General features: G+C 47.8%; 1 protein-coding gene across 1 annotated transcript in view; it reads right to left on the bottom strand.

The window, feature by feature from the left end:
- Positions 1–11,272, bottom strand: part of ARHGEF40 (Rho guanine nucleotide exchange factor 40) — a 45,599-nt gene extending 34,327 nt beyond the window's left edge. The window contains exons 1-4 of the mRNA XM_030187046.1: positions 11,073–11,272; positions 4,747–4,944; positions 2,342–4,400; positions 1,588–1,776 (exon numbers count right to left, since the gene is read on the bottom strand). Coding sequence (XP_030042906.1) covers positions 1,588–1,776; positions 2,342–4,400; positions 4,747–4,944; positions 11,073–11,075 — 2,449 coding nt within the window. The 5' untranslated portion in view covers positions 11,076–11,272. The remainder of the gene's footprint in view (positions 1–1,587; positions 1,777–2,341; positions 4,401–4,746; positions 4,945–11,072) is intronic.
- Between the last annotated feature and the right edge of the window lie 9,988 nt (positions 11,273–21,260).

The following is a 21,260-nucleotide window of genomic DNA, read 5'->3' as shown; positions in this document are numbered from 1 at the left end:
TCAGACCAATGGTCCATGTAGCCCAGTATCCTGTTTTCCAAACAGTGGCCAAGCCAGGTCACAAGTAACTGGCAGAAACCCAAACCGTGGCACCACTCCATACTACAAGAAGTTGCTTCCCATGTCTGCCTCAATAGCAAACTATAGACTTTTCCTCCCGGAATTTGTCCAAACCTTTTTAAAACCCAGATACGCTAACTGCTGTTACCACCTCCTCCGGCAAGGAGTTCCAGAGCTTAACTAAGCAATGCCTTGAATCAGGGAAAAGGAAAGTTCGGTACGAAAAGACATAGGAAGAGAATTTCACAGGAAGAAGAAAGCATTATATACTTCTCAAATCTGCCCTGGGTACCCCAAATCCATATGCATGATATATACTTGTATACACTAAAGACCCAGCATATACAGTACAAGTTCATTGTGGATATCCTAGAATCCATGGAGAACTGTGGGGGCTCACACTGGACTAGGTTCTAGCCTTGACACCTCACCCCAGGTCAACCAATCAGATTGATCCTGTCCAGTTTGGTCCACTGCCCGCAGTAACATAGTAAATGACGGCAGATAAAGATCTGTATGGTCCATCCAGTCTGCCCAACAAGGCAGAGGGTTATAGGTTTTACTGCTGTGCCAAGTGAGAGCAGAACTACAAGTCCCAGGATGCAATTGGAGGTGGGAGGAAGTGGAAGAGGGAACCAGGCCCTGACAATGTGAAATCTTCGAATTAGTGTACTGCTGGTTGAACAATGCTAATCAAATCAAATCTTAAATGTTTTTTCCCTTTTTTTTTTTTAAAGCTGTTTAGTACATAAGTAAAGCCACACTGGGAAAAGACCAAGGGTCCATCGAGCCCAGCATCCTGTCCACGACAGCGGCCAATCCAGGCCAAGGGCACCTGGCAAGCTTCCCAAACGTACTAACATTCTATACATGTTATTCCTGGAATTGTGGATTTTTCCCAAATCCATTTAGTAGCGGTTTATGGGCTTGTCCTTTAGGAAACCGTCTAACCCCTTTTTAAACTCTGCCAAGCTAACCGCCTTCACCACGTTCTCCGGCAACAAATTCCAGAGTTTAATTACGCGTTGGGTGAAGAAACATTTTCTCCGATTTGTTTTAAATTTACTACACTGTAGTTTCATCGCATGCCCCCTAGTCCTAGTATTTTGGAAAGTGTGAACAGACGCTTCACATCCACCTGTTCCACTCCACTCATTATTTTATATACCTCTATATTACCTCTAGTAAATTTTTGATTGTTTTGTTTATGCTTGTTTTTATCGTATATTGTATTCTAAACTGTTTGTTATAATTTTGATATTGTAAACCGCTTTAGATCTAAAATTGTGTTAAGTGGTATATTAAGTCAATAAATCAATTCAAATCCAATTGAATGAGGCAGGGAGCCTCTTACATAAAAACATAGAAAAATGAAGGCAGATAAAGACCTCATGGCCTATCCAGTTTGTCCATCCATTCTTTCTATTATCCCTTTCTCTCCACTCTAGACCAATCACATGCTTGCCTTGCCTTGTATAATAACCCTCTCCTCCAGTTAATGAAAGGACCACTTCCCTGCCCGCTCACCTGTCAGAGAGAAGATTCCAGACTGCAGGATGTCCCAGTTCACTTCCTGTCTAGGTGGAGGCCCTGCAGGAAGAGGAGGGGCTAGGAGCAAGGAGTCCTGGGGGCTCTGTATCTCCTTGCCTCTTGAGGGCAGTGGTACTGCTGTGGGCTGTTCCACTTCTCCGGCAGGGAGGACATGATGGGCTACAGCTGAGAGGAGGCGAAGAAAGACAGAGGAAACCAAGAAACAAAAATTCACCTATTTGATGCGTTAACCTTATTCAGATTCTTTACTTAAGGGGTTCCAGGGGTATATATAAAAAGAAGAAAATGAATCGCAGCCAGGGATAATAGGATTGCTGTAACCATGGAAACTAAGGTGGGGGGAATTAGTAACACCACACAGAGGGGAGATACCCTGGGTTAGAGGTGCAGGTTGAGCTCAATGGGGGATTTGAAATGTGGAAAACTCTTCCCTCGCCACCCACCCCATACCCACAAATGACTGGTAGTGGACCCAGTGGAATAACACAGAGCAAGATGTGTCAGGAAGCATCAAATGATTGTAAAATCAAGTGAACAAGACAGCGGTCCAGTGTTAGCTCCCTGAACAACCTGGGGGTAAAACTATGTTTCCTCTATCTTAGGAAATTGTCCCTCTAAAAAACCAGTCCTTGGATGTTGCTGTTCCTGAGTAACCTACTGCATTGTGTGAAATGTAAGAGACTGAGTGGGGCCTTCCGAACCATGGTGGAGAAGCACTATTCAGTCTTACCTTCCTCATCCAGGGGTCTTTGCTCTTCCAGTCTGCCATCCTCTGCCTGGACATCTGGACTTATGTTGACCCTGGTGACCTCCAAAACTTCCTTCTCTGGGAGACTGCCAGTATCATGCACTGCCTCTGACCCCGTCACCTGCAAGTCCTTCACTTGTTCCAGATCTTGCCCTGTGCTTTGCGTTTGGGGTTCTTTTTTTGGGCCCTTCTTTGCCTCCTCTGTTTTTGAGAGCCCTGTGGGGTCCCTGGACTTCTCCTTGTGCTCTGTAGCTCTAGTGCCTCCCTTCCAGTTTCCCTTTTTCTTCTTTCTTTTGCCCTTGCCATGTTTTTTGGGAATTATGTTCACCAGAGATTCTGGATTGTTCTCATCCCTCTCAGAACCTATTATCGCTCTCTCTGCTAAGTTTGCAGTGTGGCCTTCAGCAGATTCCTTTCCTGTCTTCTTGCTTTCTGGGCCATGTTTATCTGGGTCTTCAAGTACAGGTGCCTGAACTTCTAGGCCCTTCATTACTTCTCCTCCATTTCCTCCCATCTCCTTGTACAATGTTGATCCTCCATCAGGGTCGGGATCTGCCTTAGCTTGAAGGCCCAGGTTTGCTACTGGAAGATCTCTTGATACATCTTGACTTCCTTCTTCTTCCTTCCTACCAGGGGTCATGTTTTTGTCCACACCTGGTATTGGCCCTGCCACAGATTGAAGTTCTTGGAACTTTTCAGTCCCGGAACTGCTGGATTGGACAGTAATGTTGTCCCCACCTATAGTCTGTGTTGGTGGGAATGATGATTGGTTGTACCCATACTTCTGGATAAGCTCTTGACCTTTGAGGTCCACCAATGATGACCCTTGGTCCTCAGAAACTTCTTCTTGTCTGATTTCACTATTAGCACAGGCCATCTGGAATAAGGTTGATTCCTTTCCTTTCATGATTGCATCAGAAGGCACATGTGTAGACTGCACTGATATTGCCCCAGAGGTGTCATCCAATCCATATTCCATTTGGCTTGGAAGACCTGTAGAAGGCTTCTTTGGTTTCTCCCCAGCTTTGGCATGATTTCTTTCAACCTCCTCAAGATCCATCCTTGCTTGGACCAGTGACTTGGCTACACTAGGACTGATGCAGTCTCCTCCCCCCTTCCCCTGCTCCTCTGTATTTGGATGACTCTCTATTTGGTTGGTCCCCTCATTTCGGATAATCTGAGATTCACTATAAGACTCCTTCCCCAATGGCTTTCCTCCTTCCCAAGTCTGGTGCCCTTGGTTCTTCCCTGGTAAGATTTCTTCTTTGGGCATCTTTTGATGTAGCCATGGTCGATGACGCTTGTTCCTCCCCTTCCCGTGCCCTTTCCGTGTGGGCACTGTCTTGGTCTTGAAGATGCTGTGGTCCTCCATATACTTCTCCCTTTTGTTTCCACTATCCTTAAGTGGAAGGCTGATCTCCAGGAGCTCCACATACTCTCCCTCAATATTTTCCAGTTCAGAATGTTCTGAGGGATCCACAGAGGTGGTGGATCCGGCCCTTCCTGGCTTTTTGTCACGGTTTTCCTGGCTAACCTGACAGTCTTTGGTATCGCTGTTGGAGATCCGTCCATCTCCAGGGCTTCGTGCCCCCAGGATTTCAGACACATGACCAGGTACCAGACTTCCAGAAGGCATCAGCTCCAAGCTGCACCTTTTCCCCACGATGAACTCATCTTTGTGAACAAACTGAGGGTAGACTACCTCCGACCAGGGTACTCGTAGGACCTGATCATCCACGGCTAACAGACAGTTCTCCAGGCGACCAGTGTTACGGTCCTTATTGATACCATTAAGCCACTCGACAGTGAAGATGTAGGAACAGGAGTCTTCAGGGACCAGCACCTCCTGTACACTGTATCCATCCGGGGAGAGACACTTGAGCACCAGCCTGGGGGAGCACTCCAGGTATGGCACCACCTGGAGGTAGAAGTCTCCTGGTCTGAGGTGCTGCCAGGGTAGAGAAGACAACTGGACCACGATCTTCTCATGGAGGCACAGGGGCCAGCCCTCATGACAGAAAAGGAAACCGTTGTACTGGGACTGTAAGAGAGAGTGGAGAAAGGGGAAATATTAGGATAGGAGGGAGCCTGAGATGGGAAAGGAAGACAAAAGATAGAGAGAGAGAGAGAGAGAGAGAGAGAGAGAGAGAGAGAGAGAGAGAGAATGACAGCTTATTTGGAGACAAGCAGACATACGGAGAAACAGATGATCTGGAGACACACAGGAAATAGAGTGAATGAAGATATATAGACATTAGAAAGAGACAAGCAGCTGGATAAGTGAATCATGTACATGTAATGCAGGGAGACAGACTGAGAGTAGAAGAGACAGAAGGATGGAACGAGGTGTTCAGGTCTCCTGCAGACAGACAGATGGTGGGACTCACACAGGCCTCCTGTTGTACCCTCTGTAGGATGTGTTTGGCGGGGATCAGGAACTCGATGGTGTACCTCAGTGCATCTTCCCGGTACGTCCTTGCCACCACCTCGAAGACCTGACAGAAGAGGGTGGGGGCCGTAGCATCAAAGGGTGGGTAGAGAGCAGAGAGGGTGTTGTGTATACAATCCTCCACCGGCTCAGGATTCTGAGAGAGAGAAGAACCGGAAATATTGAAATCTCCTTCTCATACCGTATCTCTGGGGCTGGAGGGGTCAGGGGATGGGCACAGGGATACAGAGGCTGTCACCTCTAGGACTGGAGGGTTCAGGAGATGGACACAGGGATACAGAGCCTGTCACCTCTAGAACTGGAGGGCTTATGGGATGGGGCACAGGGATACAGAGCCTGTCACCTCTAGGACTGGAGGGCTTATGGGATGGGAACAAGGATACAGAGGCTGTCACCTCTAGGACTGGAGGGTTCAGGAGATGGACACAGGGATACAGAGCCTGTCACCGCTAGGACTGGGGGGTTCAGGAGATGGACACAGGGATACAGAGCCTGTCACCTCTAGGACTGGGGGTTCAGGAGATGGACACAGGGATACAGAGCCTGTCACCGCTAGGACTGGGGGGTTCAGGGGATGGACACAGGGATACAGAGCCAGGACTTGAGGGCTCAGGGGATGGACACAGGGATACAGAGCCTGTTACCTCTGGGACTGAAGGGCTTGAGGGATGGACACAGGGATACAGAGCCTGTCACCTCTAGGACTGGAGGGTTCAGGAGATAGGCTCTGTATCCCTGTGTCCGTCACCTCTAGAACTGGAGGGCTTATGGGATGGACACAGGGATACAGCGCCTGTCACCGCTAGGACTGGGGGGTTCAGGAGATGGACACAGGGATACAGAGCCTGTCACCGCTAGGACTGGGGGGCTCAGGGGACGGGCACAGGGATACAGATTCTGTCACCTCTAGGACTGGAGGGCTCAGGGGACGGGCACAGGGATGCAGATTCTGTCACTAGACTAGGACTGTCTGAAGGGCTCAGGAGATAGGCACAGGGATGCAGATTTTGTCCTATCTGGGACTGGACAGCGGAGGAACACAGACATACAGGGCCCCTTTCTGGCAGCCGCCGCAGCTGTTTCCTATTAAACACTGTGAGATCATTCGTTCAGAAGGAGCCAGAGCCCAGACAGACTAAAGCAAGATCAAATGTGAAAAATCCAGCCAGGGAAAGAAGGCCAGCAGACCCCACCTGAGGCACAGGAAAAAGAACCACAGAATAAGTCACAGTCTATTAAGAAGGAAGAAATAAAAAAAAACCCACCGTTATTAATAACAGAGAGATTCTTACAAATATACTCTGTGGTGTTTTATAATGAGAAGAATTAATCAGGATAGGAAAATATTTCAGCGGGAAGGTGAAATAGGGGCAATGTGTGGGAAACGGGAAGGTTTAATCCCCTATAGAGACTGTGGGGAGAAGATGGACCCTGCCCAAGCAGAACAGGAGGGCCACATCCTTCCTGTGGAAGATTAAAGTTTGCCCCAGAGCCCCTTCCCTCCCATCCCCCACCCCCAGACAGTGGAGAAAGGAGGAGGGCAGGAGTAATAAGGAGCTGGGGAGGGGAGAGAGAAGGGGGAAGCCAGTGGAGGAAGAAGGGGGATAGGGCAGGACCGGGAAGGAGAGGGCGAAACAGGACAGAGGGAGAGCAGGGAGGTCACTGGAGGGAATCAGAGAGACAAACAGCTGATGGCCTTCAGAAATACTCTAACATCCAGGGCAGCTGCTGCAGACAGGAATAACCTCGGAGAGTCAGAAATACCTCCAGGTCAAAGACGCCCAGCATGTACCTCTACCAGACCCTCTACAAGAGCTGCCAGGACACTGCTGGGAGGAAGCTCACGCAGCTGGAGGGCATACAGCCTACACCCATCACTTTTTCCTACATCCAGCTTAGGCTCCTCTTTCATTACAGCTCTGGAAATGTGGAAAAGCATAAGGAAACCGTTCCAGACCTCTGGAGAGAAGTGTTTATACAAGGGGGAGCAGGGGATGAGAGGAAAGAGCATCCAGAAATCCCAGCCAGAAGCAATATAGGAAACTAGCAGAACATTCATAACCCTGCAAAATGCTCCCAGCTAGCTCTTAACACTGCTGCCAACCCTTTCATCTCTCAGTCTAGTACTGCATTGGGGTTCTGATACTGGGAATGATGTGTGAGAGACAAGCTCCCTGCGTCCGAGATGTGCAGACACATTATACTGGGCTCTGATACTGGGAACGGTGTATGAGTAAGAGACAAGCTCCCTGCGACCGAGATGTGCAGACACATTATTCTGGGCTCTGATACTGGGAATGGTGTATGAGTGAGAGACAAGCTCCCTGCGTCCGAGTTGTGCAGACACATTATACTGGGCTCTGATACTGGGAGTGGTGTATGAGTGAGAGACAAGCTCCCTGCGTCTGAGATGTGCAGACACATTATACTGGGCTCCGATACTGGGAACAGTGTATGAGTGAGAGACAAGCTCCCTGCGTCCGAGATGTGCAGACACATTATACTGGGCTCTGTTACTGGGAATAGTGTATGAGTGAGAGACAAGCTCCCTGCGTCCGAGATGTGCAGACACATTATACTGGGCTCTGATACTGGGAATGGTGTATGAGTGAGAGACAAGCTCCCTGCGTCCGAGATGTGCAGACACATTATTCTGGGCTCTGATACTGGGAATGGTGTATGAGTGAGAGACAAGCTCCCTGCGTCCGAGATGTGCAGACACATTATTCTGGGCTCTGATACTGGGAATGGTGTATGAGTGAGAGACAAGCTCCCTGCGTCCGAGATGTGCAGACACATTATTCTGGGCTCTGATACTGGGAATGGTGTATGAGTGAGAGAAAATCTCCCTGCGTCCGAGATGTGCAGACACATTATTCTGGGCTCTGATACTGGGAATGGTGTATGAGTGAGAGACAAGCTCCCTGCGTCCGAGATGTGCAGACACATTATTCTGGGCTCTGATACTGGGAATGGTGTATGAGTGAGAGACAAGCTCCCTGCGTCCGAGATGTGCAGACACATTATACTGGGCTCTGATACTGGGAATGGTGTATGAGTGAGAGACAAGCTCCCTGCGTCCGAGATGTGCAGACACATTATTCTGGGCTCTGATACTGGGAATGGTGTATGAGTGAGAGACAAGCTCCCTGTGTCCGAGATGTGCAGACACATTATACTGGGCTCTGATACTGGGAATGGTGTATGAGTGAGAGACAAGCTCCCTGCGTCCGAGATGTGCAGACACATTATACTGGGCTCTGATACTGGGAACGGTGTATGAGTGAGAGACAAGCTCCCTGCGTCCGAGATGTGCAGACACATTATACTGGGCTCTGATACTGGGAACGGTGTATGAGTGAGAGACAAGCTTCCTGCCTCTGAGGTGTGCAGACACATTATACTGGGCTCTGATACTGGGAACGGTGTATAAGTGATAGACAAGCTCCCTGCCTCTGAGGTGTGCAGACACATTATACTTGGCTCTGATACTGGGAACGGTGTATGAGTGAGAGACAAGCTCCCTGCCTCAGAGGTGTGCAGACACATTATACTGGGCTCTACTACTACTACTACTTAACATTTCTAGAGCGCTACTAGGGTTACGCAGCGCTGTACAATTTAACAAAGAGAGACAGTCCCTGCTCAAAGAGCTTACAATCTAATAGACAAGTGAACGGTCGGTCCGATCGGGGCAGTCAAATTGGGGCAGTCTGGATTCACTGAACGGTAAGGGTTAGGTGCCGAACGCAGCATTGAAGAGGTGGGCTTTAAGCAAAGACTTGAAGATGGGCAGGGAGGGGGCTTGGCGTAAGGGTTCAGGAAGGTTGTTCCAAGCATAGGGTGAGGCGAGGCAGAATGAGCGGAGCCTGGAGTTGGCGGTGGTGGAGAAGGGTACTGAGAGGAGGGATTTTGTGAGAGACAAGCTCCCTGCTTTTGAGGTGTGCAGACTAGAGAATGACATGGGGACAGGGACCCGCAGTAACCATGGGGATGGGGTGGGGACAGATCCCACGGGGACGGGGACAAACCTTGTCCATGTGTCACTGTCTACTTTGAAGCCTGTTAATGAACTGGACTGTTATCTATGTTTGTTTGATGGATGCAGACGGCAATATTTTATTTTTTTGGAAAAACAAGCAAACCTGCAGGCCACAGCTAGCAAAATTTGCATGGCGGATCCTGTACATCCTGCTACCAGCACATCTTCTAAGAAGACATCTTCTATTGCAGGAGGGACTGTAGAAGACAGGAGAGCTAGACTGAATCCTGACATTGTTGATGACTTATTCATCAACTGATTAAAAAAAAAAAAATCTCCCCTCTAGGTCTTACAGAACAGGTTGTATTTTGTAGCCCTGGACAATTTAACAGGGTGGATTAGGATTCCTTGGGGTAGTAGAAATCAGCTATTATTGGGGTTGGAAGGGTAGAGGGTGGTGGTGGGAAGGAGGGTTGTGTTTTTAATTACCCTTCTCTAGACCCCCGCAGGACCCTTGCCCACGGAGGTGGAGAGAGGGTTTCAGCTGCTCATTGTTATTATTGTTTTCTGTTTGTAATTTATACACAACAGTTGCACAGCACATTGTTCCTTTTTATACTTTAATAAAGAGATTTAAATATAAAATCATAAGCGTTTGAGGCTTCTGCAGATGAGGACAGAGCCCATGGGGCGGGGACGGAGATAGAACCTGCAGGGCCGGAGACAGGGCCTGGGGGGACAGGAGGGGGATGGAGTTCTCTAATGCAGACACACTGTGATGGGCTCTGATACTGAGAATAAGGTGAGAGAGAGAGAGAGAGAGACCTCCTTGCAAGTTTTTTGTCTCACTTTCCTTGAGCCCCAGAGAGATCTGTCAGACATCTCTCTCGGCTTCTTCTGTCCTTCTACTCAAAATGCCTACCTCATGCATTAGCAATCTGGGAACAGAGAGACTATTAATCAGATGTTGGGAGGGAGAAGGGAGTCCTAAACTGCTTCCTGTACCAAGGGCCTGCCCTGGCAGGAACTTTTTTGAGCGTAGGGACACGGGGCAGCCAGACAGCAGAATAAAGAACCACAGTTTGGAGACAGAAGAATAACCGAAGTGAGAACTTCAATGCATTTTCCCTCCTGTACTGAAGAAAATGCAAAGCTGACCAAGATGCACGCTTCCCAAAAACTACCAGAGAAAATAAATCTAAGACTTTCTACAAAAGAAGGAACGGGAAAAATCTCCCTGGTCCTAGAAAAAAGAACAGAAAAAGCCCAGTGGAATGAAGGACTAGATCTAATGGCTAGAACAGAGGACTGAGAACCGGGAACCTGCTTGAAATTCCACTGTGGCTCCTTGAGATCTTGGGTCCGTCATTAAATCTTTATTGCATCTATCTATCCATCCATCCATCCATCCATAGGAGCCAACTTTTTTTAAATTATTGGGGGTGCTAAGCCCAATGGAAATAACACCTCCCTGGATACATACAAGGAATTTTCTCAATATTGGGGTTCTCAAGCACCCACAGCACCGGCTCCTATCTATCTATCTATCTATCTATCTATCTATCTATCTATCTATCTATCTATCTATCTATCTATCTATCTATCTATCTAGGTGATATCTGAACTATGAGAGAAAGACAGAAACCCATCAACTTTGAGTGATAATCAAATGCAGAGTAGGAGGAGGCCAGGACACTGATATATGTAAAGTACAAACAGCACGGAGAAGTGAAGAGGGTCAAACCCAGGGCAGAAGGAGCCGGTCCATAGAGACTCCGAATGAGACCGATACACGCACAGTGCAAACAGCACTGAGAACTGAAGAGTGGGTGCTCGTCACTGGCCTATGCTGGCATCACACCCTTACGCGTACAGAATGAATACAGCACAGACAGCTGAAGGGTAAACTCTGGGAAGGAATTTTTTAAAATAAATACGGGTGTGGTTGTAATAAAAACATGCACGCCTGTAATTCCAAGAAAAAAATATATTAATCCGGAAAAGGCAACGAAGAAGCAGACAAGAGGAAAGGCAGGGTGACACAACTGAGTAACTGAGCCAGTACCACTGAATTAACCTGGGGAGGGGGGGGGGGGGGGGGGTTGTATGTGTGTCTCTTGTTTTCTTTCTGTCCTTATGGCATCCTTGTTGCATATATCTTTGTCTGTCTCTGTGTGTTGCACATGTATTGCATGGGTTGGACTGTGTGTATCTGTGTGATTGTATATGAGCACATGCATATGTGTGAGCGAGACACAATCAGACAGACAGTGCATACGTACCATGGCTGTGTCCCGTCTGCGCTGTCTCTTCCCATTTCTGGACCTCTGGGCCCTGGGATCCCCCTGCTGCAAGGTCGAGGGGTGGCAGCGACTACCAAGCCCTGCTGGCCAGCTGCAGTCAGCTTCCCTCCTCCTCTCTGCCTCTCTGTCTGCTTCTTTCTCTCTCTGATTCTGTCTCTTTGTCTTTGTCTATCTTTATCACTTTCTCTCTCTCTCTCTCTTTCACTTGTTTCTGTTTGTCTCTTTCTCTCCCTGCCTCTCTCTTTTTTCTCTGTCTCTGCCTGTCTCTCTCTGTCTGGCCCTCCGTCTGTCTGTCTGTTTACATCCTTTCCGGCTCACACACTAAACATTCCCAGCTTTTCTTCCCATCTGGCAGAGGGACAGCCTCTCCTGGCCAGCCCTGGGCTGCAGCTGACTGAGAAGGAAAGTAGCTTTCTCTGTCTCTCCAGGCTGGGGTCCCTGCCAGGGAGGCTCGTGACAGCCCACCCTCCAGCAGGCAGTCACTCAGAGAAACCCAACACTTTGCCTTTCTGTCTCACTTTCTCCATCCCTGGCTCCCTCAGGCTTACCACCAGTTGGCTCCGGATTCTCAGAGACCAGCCAAGCCAGCCCTGGTTTTGAACAGTGCATGCTGGGACTGGTAGTTCCAGGGTCTGTAAGGAAGTCAGGACAGTCCGATTTGAGAGACTATCCAAAATGAAAATACATGAACGTTTCTGTGTACGTTGAAGACTTTACTACTTCTACTATTTAGCATTTCTATAGCGCTACAAGGCATACGCAGTGCTGCACAAACATAGAAGAAAGACAGTCCCTGCTCAAAGAGCTTACAATCTAATAGACAAGAAATAAAGTAAGCAAATCAAATCAATTATTGTGTACAGGAAGGAGGAGGGTAGGTGGAGGCAGGTGGTTACAAGTGGTTACGAGCCAAAAGCAATGTTAAAGAGGTGGGCTTTCAGTCTAGATTTAAAGGTGGCCAAGGATGGGGCAAGACATAGGGGCTCAAGAAGTTTATTCCAGGCGTAGGGTGCAGCGAGACAGAAGGCGCAAAGTCTGGGGTTGGCAGTAGTGGAGAAGGGAACAGATAAGAAGGATTTATCCATGGAGCGGAGTGCACGGGAAGGGGTGTAGGGAAGGACGAGTGTGCAGAGATACTGGGGAGCAGCAGAGTGAGTACATTTATAGGTTAGTAGAAGAAGCTTGAACAGGATGCGAAAACGGATAGGGAGCCAGTGAAGCGACCTGAGGAGAGGGGTAGTATGAGTAAAGCGACTCTAGAGAGGCTAAGTTATCCAGTTCCAGGAGGAAGACGTTTTGGCCAGTCATGGTTTTGAAATTATACCAAACAACAGTGTGTGGGATTTATAGTCCCTGCTGATTCTACCCATGCTGCAGGTCACATAATGCACCACGATATGGTTTTCAGAAAGCCGGGACTGGCCTAAAATCTCCCTCTTGGAACTGGATAACTTGTCAGCTCTGAGAGTCCTTATATGCAAATATCTTTTTTGAATATTCAGTGCTGCTATCCAGAAGACAAGACCTGGTGTGCCTTCAGGACTGGTCTGGGAAACATTACCCTACAAGGCAGGGGCGGATAACCTCAGTCTTCCAGGACCACAACCCAGTCAGGATTTGGGGATTTCCCCAATGAAGGGCAAGAGATTTATTTACATACAACGGAGGAAGTGTATGCAAACAGATCTCGAGCATATTACATAAGTACTACTACTTATCATTTCTACTACTTATCATTTCTATAGCGCTCCTAGTCGTACGCAGCGCTGTACACTTGAACATGAAGAGACTGACCATGCTTGAAGGAGCTTACAATCTAATCAAGACAGACAAACAGGACAAATAAGGGATAATGACAAAGAGTAGCAAGATTCCGTGCAGAATCCCACAGTAGCAAGATTCCGGAATCCCAAAGACTACAACTACTACTTATCATTTCTATAGCGCTACTAGACGTATGCAGCGCTGTACACTTGAACATGAAGAGACAGTCCCTGCTCGACAAAGTACATAGGTATTGCCACACTGGGACAGACCAAAGGTCCATTAAGCCCAGCATCCTGTTTCCAACAGTGGCCAATCCAGGTCACAAATACCTGGCAAGATCCCCAAAAAAGTACAATACATTTTATTCTGCTTATCCCAGAAATAGTGGATTTTCCCAAGTCAATTTAATAATGGTCTATGGACTTTTCTTTTAGGAAGCTGTCCAGACCCTTTTTAAACCCTGCTAAGCTAACAACCTTTACCGCATTCTCTGGCAACAAATTCCAGAGTTTAATTACACGTTGAGTGAAGAAATATTTTCTCCCATTCGTATTAAATTTACTACTTTGTAGTTTCATCGCATGCCCCCCCTAGTCCTAGTATTTTTGGAAAGAGTAAACAAATGATTCATGTCTACTGAAGATTTCCCTTCACTAAATCCATTCACTGGGGAAAATCCTGAGAAGTCGACTGGGTTGCGGTCCTTGAGGGCCGAGGTTGCCCACCCCTGCTACAAGGGCTACAAACACACATCCTGCCTTCAGAGCCGGGTTCAGCTAGTTGTGGTCTTGCCCAATTGCATCTATGGACTTGTTGTTTCTTGCCTTCCTGAAAGTAGCTGAAACTACAAGTCCCAACAGGCACTGGGAATGATGCTAGGCATGGCTCTTCTTATGGATGACATTGGGTATAGGGTACATCCTATATAATAATTCTCACCTCCAATGTTCTGACTTGCCTGGGACCGTGGCTCATTCCGAGTTGGTCTGCTAGGCTCCTTAGATCAGGCTGACATCACCGTAGCCATTATGATGTCAACTTCAGAACCCGGGGGGGGGGGGGGGGACATGCCTCACAGCTGATCCATGTCCATAGGAGGGTCGCTGGACATGGGTGGCTGGAGGGGGGGCAGGGGAGAGAGGAGGGTTGCTAGATATGGGGGGCAGGAAGGGGGGCAGGGGAGAGAGGAGGTTCGCTGGACATGTGTGGCTGCAGTGGGCGCAGGTGGACATGGGTGGCTGCAGGGGAGCCGAGGAAAACCTTGCTAGCACCCGTTTCATTTGTGTCAGAAACGGGCCTTTTTTACTAGTAAGACATAAGCATCGCTACACTGGGACAGACCAAAGGTCCATCTAGCCCAGCACCCTGTCTCCGACAGTGGCCAATCCAGGTCACAATCACCTGACAAGATCCATGGAGCAAAGCATTTTGTACTGCTTGTCCCAGGAATAGTGAATTTTTCCCTACGTCCATTTAAAAACATTCTATGGCCTTTTCATTCAGGAAGCTGTCCAAACCTTTCTTAAACTCTGCTAAGCTAACCGCCTTAACCACATTCTCCGGCAACGAATTCCAGAGTCGAATTACACGCTGAGTAAGGAAAACTTTTCTCTTATTTGTTTTAAACTTACTGCACTCCAGCTTCATCGCATGGCCCCTTGTCCTAGTATTTTTGGAAAGCGTAAACAGACGCTCCATTTCTATCTTTTCCACTCCACTCATTATTTTATAGATCTCTATCATATCTCCCCTCAGCCGCCTTTTCTCCAAGCTGAAGAGCCCCAGCCGCTTTAGCCTTTCCTCATAGGAAAGTCGTCCCATTCCCCTTAATCATCTTTGTCGCCCTTCTCTGCACCTTTTCTAATTCCACTATATCTTTTTTGAGGTGCGGGGACCAGAATTGAGGTTGTTTTAGATAGACCTGGGTTTACCCCCATCTGAAATAGAGAACTGTAGTCCTGGGTTTGCTCAGGGAATGCAATATGGAAATGAGACCTACAAGGGTGTGTGTGTGTTAAAACAGAAAAAGGCATGCCAATAAAAGAGATTTGCCATTCTCTTATGAAATGCCAGCTCTCTTACAGTTCTGTTCAACAGATGTGGCATGTTCTTCTGGAAGTTTTTTTGGCAGTCTCCCCTCATTGTCTACAGTGGTTGGTTCTAACCCTGCCCTCCATTGTTTTTGGCAAATGCCAGCCTTCATGGGACACAACTTGAAATTAATTAATATTTTTGCTGCCTTTTTTTTGGGCGGGGAGGAGGGGGAGAGGTGTGAAACAAAGAGGCATCCAATCAGACAGTAAACTTGGGTGTTCGGTTGCCAGCCAGCCTTGTTCTTTCAGGTCCAGGCAGCGATCCAGTCCCAGTTCTACTGTTGGTATCTCTACAGAACTAATGTTTGGCTTTGACTATTTATTTACCGCCTTTTTGAAGGAATTCACTCAAGGCGGTGTACAGTAAGCAGCGTAGCTGAAGAAAGCCAAGAAATCCCAAGATGCAACGGGGGTGGGGGAGTGGTGGGGGGGGGGGGGGGGAAACAAAACTGACTCAGCCTGTCCCAATACAAGATAAAATGAAATGGAACCGGTGAATAACCCTAACTGTATAAGGCTGCCAACTGGATTTCCCCATGTCCAATTCTATACAAAAATCAAGACTACAAGACCCTGCATGCAATGGGGTAAACCCAAGACTGGATCAACCCTGTCCAGCGAATCTGGATCAGATTGGCAGCCTTATAATTGTAGACGGCCTGGGGAAAAAAAAAACCCAGTTCCAGGCGGGAGACTATTTTGGCCAGTTCTGATTTTTATACTTCCATCCCAAAGCAGTGTGAGAGTTGTAGTCTCTGATTCTACCCTTTGAATCCCGTGCCGCAGGTCCCATACTGCAGTGCGATGGGGTTGGCATTCCTTTTTGGAGCGCCCAGCTCTGGGGATTTGGAATGAGGCGTTTTCTGTCCTAAATACTACAGTACATAGAACCTTGGAGTGGGACTATGCGACTCTATTATTGGGGGACCAATCCTTACTGGTGACTCAAGGACTTAGATTCCCACAATGACCACGACTTATTTATGTGTCGTCGTCGTTGGTTCGGAAAACTGCCTTGCACTATTGGATATCCTTGGAAAGGATAACGGGGGGGAGCTGCGGAAGGCCAAAATGAGGGAGGCAGGAAAATACGAGATCCAGAGTTTTCGTAGTTCCCCTAAATTGATCAAACGCCAATATGCTTGTTTGTGGGCTTCCTGTCTAAACAGGTTGGGTTAGGAGGGGGGGAGGGGGGATTTAGGTTTTGAGGGTGCAAGGGGTTGGATGTTGGGGATGGACATGCATGATTGGTGAGGTGGACTATGTGTGACTGGACGATAGGGGTAAAATGAAAACTCAATACAGAAGGACTAGGGGCTCCTTATTACAAAGGACAAAATATTGCACAAGTTTACGTTACGGGTTTACTTAGTTTTTGCAAGCTGTTGTATTACATATCTTTCTCTGTTATGTACAACAATTTTTTTTATTGAGAATAAAACAAAAAAAAAAAAAAAAAAGAAACCAGGACTGCAGAGCTGCCAAGTTACCCGTTCCAGGAGGGAGACTTTTTTTTGGACCGGTCCCGATTTTAAAACTTAACATCCCAAAGCAGTGTAGTAATTGTAGTCCATGGTTCTAGCCATTGAAATCAGTGCTGCAGGTCCCATAACGCACCAGGGTGAAGTTGGCAGAAATCCAGGACCGGCCAAAAAAAGTCTCCCTCCTGGAACGGGTAAAGTGGAAGCTCTGAAAAAAAAAAAAAAAAAGCTTCTGGAGGCTTCATTATTTTGGAAGTTGACAGCTTGGCTTCGGGTCTGGAAAGATGCATGGAAGGTCTTGTGATTGTAGGTGGAGGGCCCTTTCCCAAGAAACAAGGACGTAAGACTTTCACTGCGCTAACCAAACACAGTTCAAGGTGAACATTAAGATAACAAGAAGGAAATTTTAACAAGCAAAACAACTACCTGGCTTTCACATATAACTCAGGTTGCCGCCTGGATCCAGATTCGTCCAACAAGGTTGATGCAGTTCTGAATTTACCTCAATGCATGCAGGTACTTGTAGTTTTGCTTTTCTTAGAACATTAGAACAGAAGAATTGCCATACTGGGACAGACCGAAGGTCCATCAAGCCCAGCATCCCTGTTTCCAACAGTGGCCAATCCAGGTCACAAGTACCTGGTAGAAACAGTGGCGTACCAAGGGGGGGGGGGGGCGGTCCGCCCCAGGTGCACGCCGCTGGGGGGGTGCCGCGCGTCGGTCAGCGTCGATCGTTTCCATGCTCCCTCTGCCAGGGCAGAGGGAGCATGGAAATGATCGACGCTGACTGGCGCGCGCCCCCCCCCCAGCGGCGTGCACCCGGGGGGGGGTGTCCCTTCGCTGGGGGGGGTCGCACTGCACGGGGGGGGGGGCGCATCGGCGATCCGCCCCGGGTGTCAGCACCCCTCGGAACGCCACTGGGTAGAAACCCAAATAGTAGCAATATTCCATGCTACCAATCCCAGGGCAAGCAGTGGTTTCCTCATGTCTGTCTATGGACTTTTCCAAAACCTTTTTTTTAAACCCAGAAACGCTAACAGCTGTTACTACATCTTCAGGCAAAGCGTTCCAGAGCTTAACTACTCATTGAGTGAAAAAAAAATATTTCCTCCTATTCGTATGAAAAGTATTTCAATGTAACTTCTTGAGTGTCCCTTGGTCTTTGTACTTTTTGAAAGAGTAAAACAAAAAAAAAAATCAATTCACTTCTACTCATTCTATACTACTCAGGATTTTATAGACCCCAATCATATCCCCCCTCAGCTATCTCTTTTCCAAGCTGAAGAGCCTTAACCTCTTTAGCCTTTCCTCATATGCGAGGAGTTCCATCCCCTTTATCAATCTTGTCACTCTTCTTGAAAGTTTTTCCAATTCTGCTATAAATTTTTTTTAAAATAGGGTCACCAGAACTGAACAAAATACTCAAGGTGAGTTTCACCATGGAGCGATACAGAGGCATTATAGTATTCTCAGTCTTATCTACCATCCCTTTCTTAATAATTCCTAGCATCCCCAGAGGGAACTGAATCCAGTTCCCAAGGTCATCAATCTGCTGCACTAACCATTAGGCCACTCCTACACTACTACTACTTGACATTTCTATAGTGCTACTAGGGTTATACAGCGCTGTACAATTTAATAAAAGAGGGCAGTCCCTGCTCAAAGGAGCTTACAATCTAGAGGACGAAATTACAAGTTGGGGTAGTCTAGGTTTCTTGAATAGTGGTTAGGTGCCAAAGGCGACACTGAAGAGATGGGCTTTGAGCAAGGATTTGAAGATGGGCAGGGAGGGGGCCTGGCGTATGGGCTCAGGGAGTTTATTCCAAGCATGGGGTGAGGCGAGGCAGAAAGGGCGGAGCCTGGAGTTGGCGGTGGTGGAGAAGGGTACTTAAAGGAGGGATTTGTCTTGAGAGCGGAGGTTACGGGTAGGAACGTAAGGGGAGATGAGGGTAGAGAGGTAAGGAGGGGCTGCAGATCGAGTGCATTTGTAGGTTACTAGGAGAAGCTTGAACTGTATGTGGTACCTGATCGGAAGCCAGTGAAGTGATTTGAGGAGAGGCGTGATGTGAGTATATCGGTCCAGGCGGAAGATAAGACGTGCAGCAGAGTTCTGAACGGACTGAAGGGGGGATAGATGGCAAAGTGGGAGGCCAGTGAGAAGTAGGTTACAGTAGTCAAGGCGAGAGGTAATGAGAGAGTGGATGAGAGTTCGGGTGGTGTGCTCAGAGGGCGTAGCCAGACAACAGATTTTGGGTGGGCCTAGGCAAGAAGTGGGTGGGCACCAAGTGTTCTTCCCCCCACACACCACCACCAAGAAAATATCTCAGCCGGTGGAGAAAAAAACCGCTTCTTTCTACCTTGGCAGTCTGCAGCAGGCACGCGCTGAAAACTGAGCATGCGCAGGTGCCGGTATCGTGGAGAGTAGCGTTTTTGTTACCGTCTTCAGCTGGCGGAGCTTGGGATCCCCACCAGCTACCGCTAAACGTGTGCTACTGTTGGGTGGGCCTGAGCCCTAAGTGGGTGGGCCCTGGCCCACCTGCGTCTACGCCACTGGTACTTATTTCTCTGTTAATACATTATTTACTACAAATGTATTGTTCCTTTTGTGTAAATTTAATAAAAAGATTTGAAATTAAAAAAAAAAAGAACAAAACTACAAGTCCCTGCATGCAACGGGGTAAAACCAGGCCTGGATCAACCCTTTCGGGCGAATCTGGATCCAATTGCCAACCCTACATATAACAGACACCAGGAGCGTTCATTTCAGCTAATATTAAGATTTTTTTTTCACCCCCAGCATTTGGAGGCCTAGACTGAACCTGAAGCCTGACTAAATTTCTGATCTTGTGGCCTTTATCTTCCTGGTGTATTCATGAAGGGTCAGTTGGCTAATATTGGGTCACTTTGACTGACAAAATGTTGGTTGACCATCCCAGGGATTTATGACCCAAACCATAGGGGCACCAGTGAGCGGAACCTGGGATCATTTTGTGTTAGACACACAATCTGCATTTAAGACCAATGCTAAAGGTACTAGGGCATGGTGCCGTTAAGGTCTGTTTGGTGGCACGTAAAAGTATTTTACAGCGGTGGATATCCACAGAGCCACCTGTCTATTGGCAATGGCGAAACCAAATACACGAGTTAGCAACCTGGGAAGCCAGAGAGGCAAAAGGGGCCCCGAAACGGAAAAAAACAATTCTTATCGATTTGGAACCCATACTTACAGGGGGGTTAAGCCTTGCTTTTAAACTTGCTGTAGATTTGGAGGGGGGGGGGACTAGTGATTATGGGTTGATCACTCATCCCGGAGTGGGTTGGGAATGGGGTGGGTAGGGGCGTACCCGGGCTATCAGAACACAGGCTCGGGGTGGGGGCCATCGGGGACAGGAATTTATGGGGGGGAGGGTAGAGGGGATGAAGATTTTGTTTGTTGGGCTCTGTATGTACATGCTGATATGTAGACAGCTTGATATCGGTCTTAATAAGAAGGTTGGAATACAAGGGAAAAGGGGTGGGCTGGGGTTTAAAGTTAAAAGATTGGCGATATTTAGTAGTGAGTTGTAACTGTGAGCTACATTCTTAGTACAGAAGTTTTATATGCCAAATTTGTAATTTATGCCATCTCACCAATAAAAAAAATGTTAAACCATAAACTAAAGGGGGGGGGGGGGCCATAACAGTGAGAACCAAGGAATTTGGAAGGGGGTATCTCCTTGTAGACAATGTGTGGCCTCACCACAGTACTGGGCTTAGTCCTGGAGGCTGTACCTTCCGACAGCCATCTAGAAGATGGGAACAGCTCAAAGGAGCAGAGCTGCCAAAAGCCACACAGTTCCAGGAGGGAGATTTTTTTGGCCAGTCCATTCCTGGTTTTGAAACTTACATCCCAAAGCAGTGAAGTATTTGCAGTCTACGATTCTGAAAATCAGCACCGCAGTTCCCCATAATGCAACAGGATGAAATTTGTCAGAAATCCAGGACTGGCCTCAAATTCTCCTACCATGGTGGGGGAAGAAAAAAAAAAAAAGTCACAGCGTCAGCGAAGTCTTGAAAGTACTTAATTTCAGAGTTCTTTCGACCACAGTGTAAACAGAGAGAGAGAAGTGGGTGAATTAAAGGGGAGCAGATGTGAGGTTGACCCTGGAAAACGTTTCAATCCCGCAGACAGAAATGTTTCCCATGATGTGGGGAGGGCTGAAGTTCCCCTCAGTTCCCTGCATGCCTAACCTCCCCTCTCATGCGTTCACCCCCCACAAATTCTCTGCACCCCGTCCTCCCCTCAGCTCTGTGCATTCCCCAGGATGGGGGCAGGAAAAGCCTTAGGATGCTGGAAGAAAGGGCCCTCTGTGTGACTAAGCCTAGGCTCTGTCTCCATCACTGGATGCATTGAGTGCCCAGCCTGCCACTGCAGGGTAAGAATACCATGTCCCACGTCCACGCCTACACAGGCTCCCCAACGTCAGCAAAATTGCTAATGCACAGCAGGAATCTAGAGCTGCAGATAAACAGCACGGGCGGGTGATCTCATCATCTTCTATAAAATCTCTGCTGTATCATCATGGCCGGAAGTGCTACAGGCACACACTCATCCCTTCTGCACAGTCTCTGCAGGATGCATTCCCAGGCACACTCTGCTTTGCAGACTTAGTCCTTGCTGTTTAATGGCAGGATTTGTTTCAGGAACACTCTGCTCTTTTTTTTTTTATATAAAGAGATATAAAGAGACATCTTTATTTGATCATTATTGGCAAAATACACAAGATCTGGAATGAACAGAGAAAAGTACAGTGCTTTGCAGGGGTAGGGTTTTTTTTGTGTGGGGG

This window comes from Microcaecilia unicolor, chromosome 14 (assembly GCF_901765095.1).
Source record: "Microcaecilia unicolor chromosome 14, aMicUni1.1, whole genome shotgun sequence".
NCBI lineage: Eukaryota > Metazoa > Chordata > Amphibia > Gymnophiona > Siphonopidae > Microcaecilia > Microcaecilia unicolor.
The sequence above is the reverse complement of the archived record's forward strand: the minus strand, read 5'-3'. Positions and strand labels throughout refer to the sequence as shown.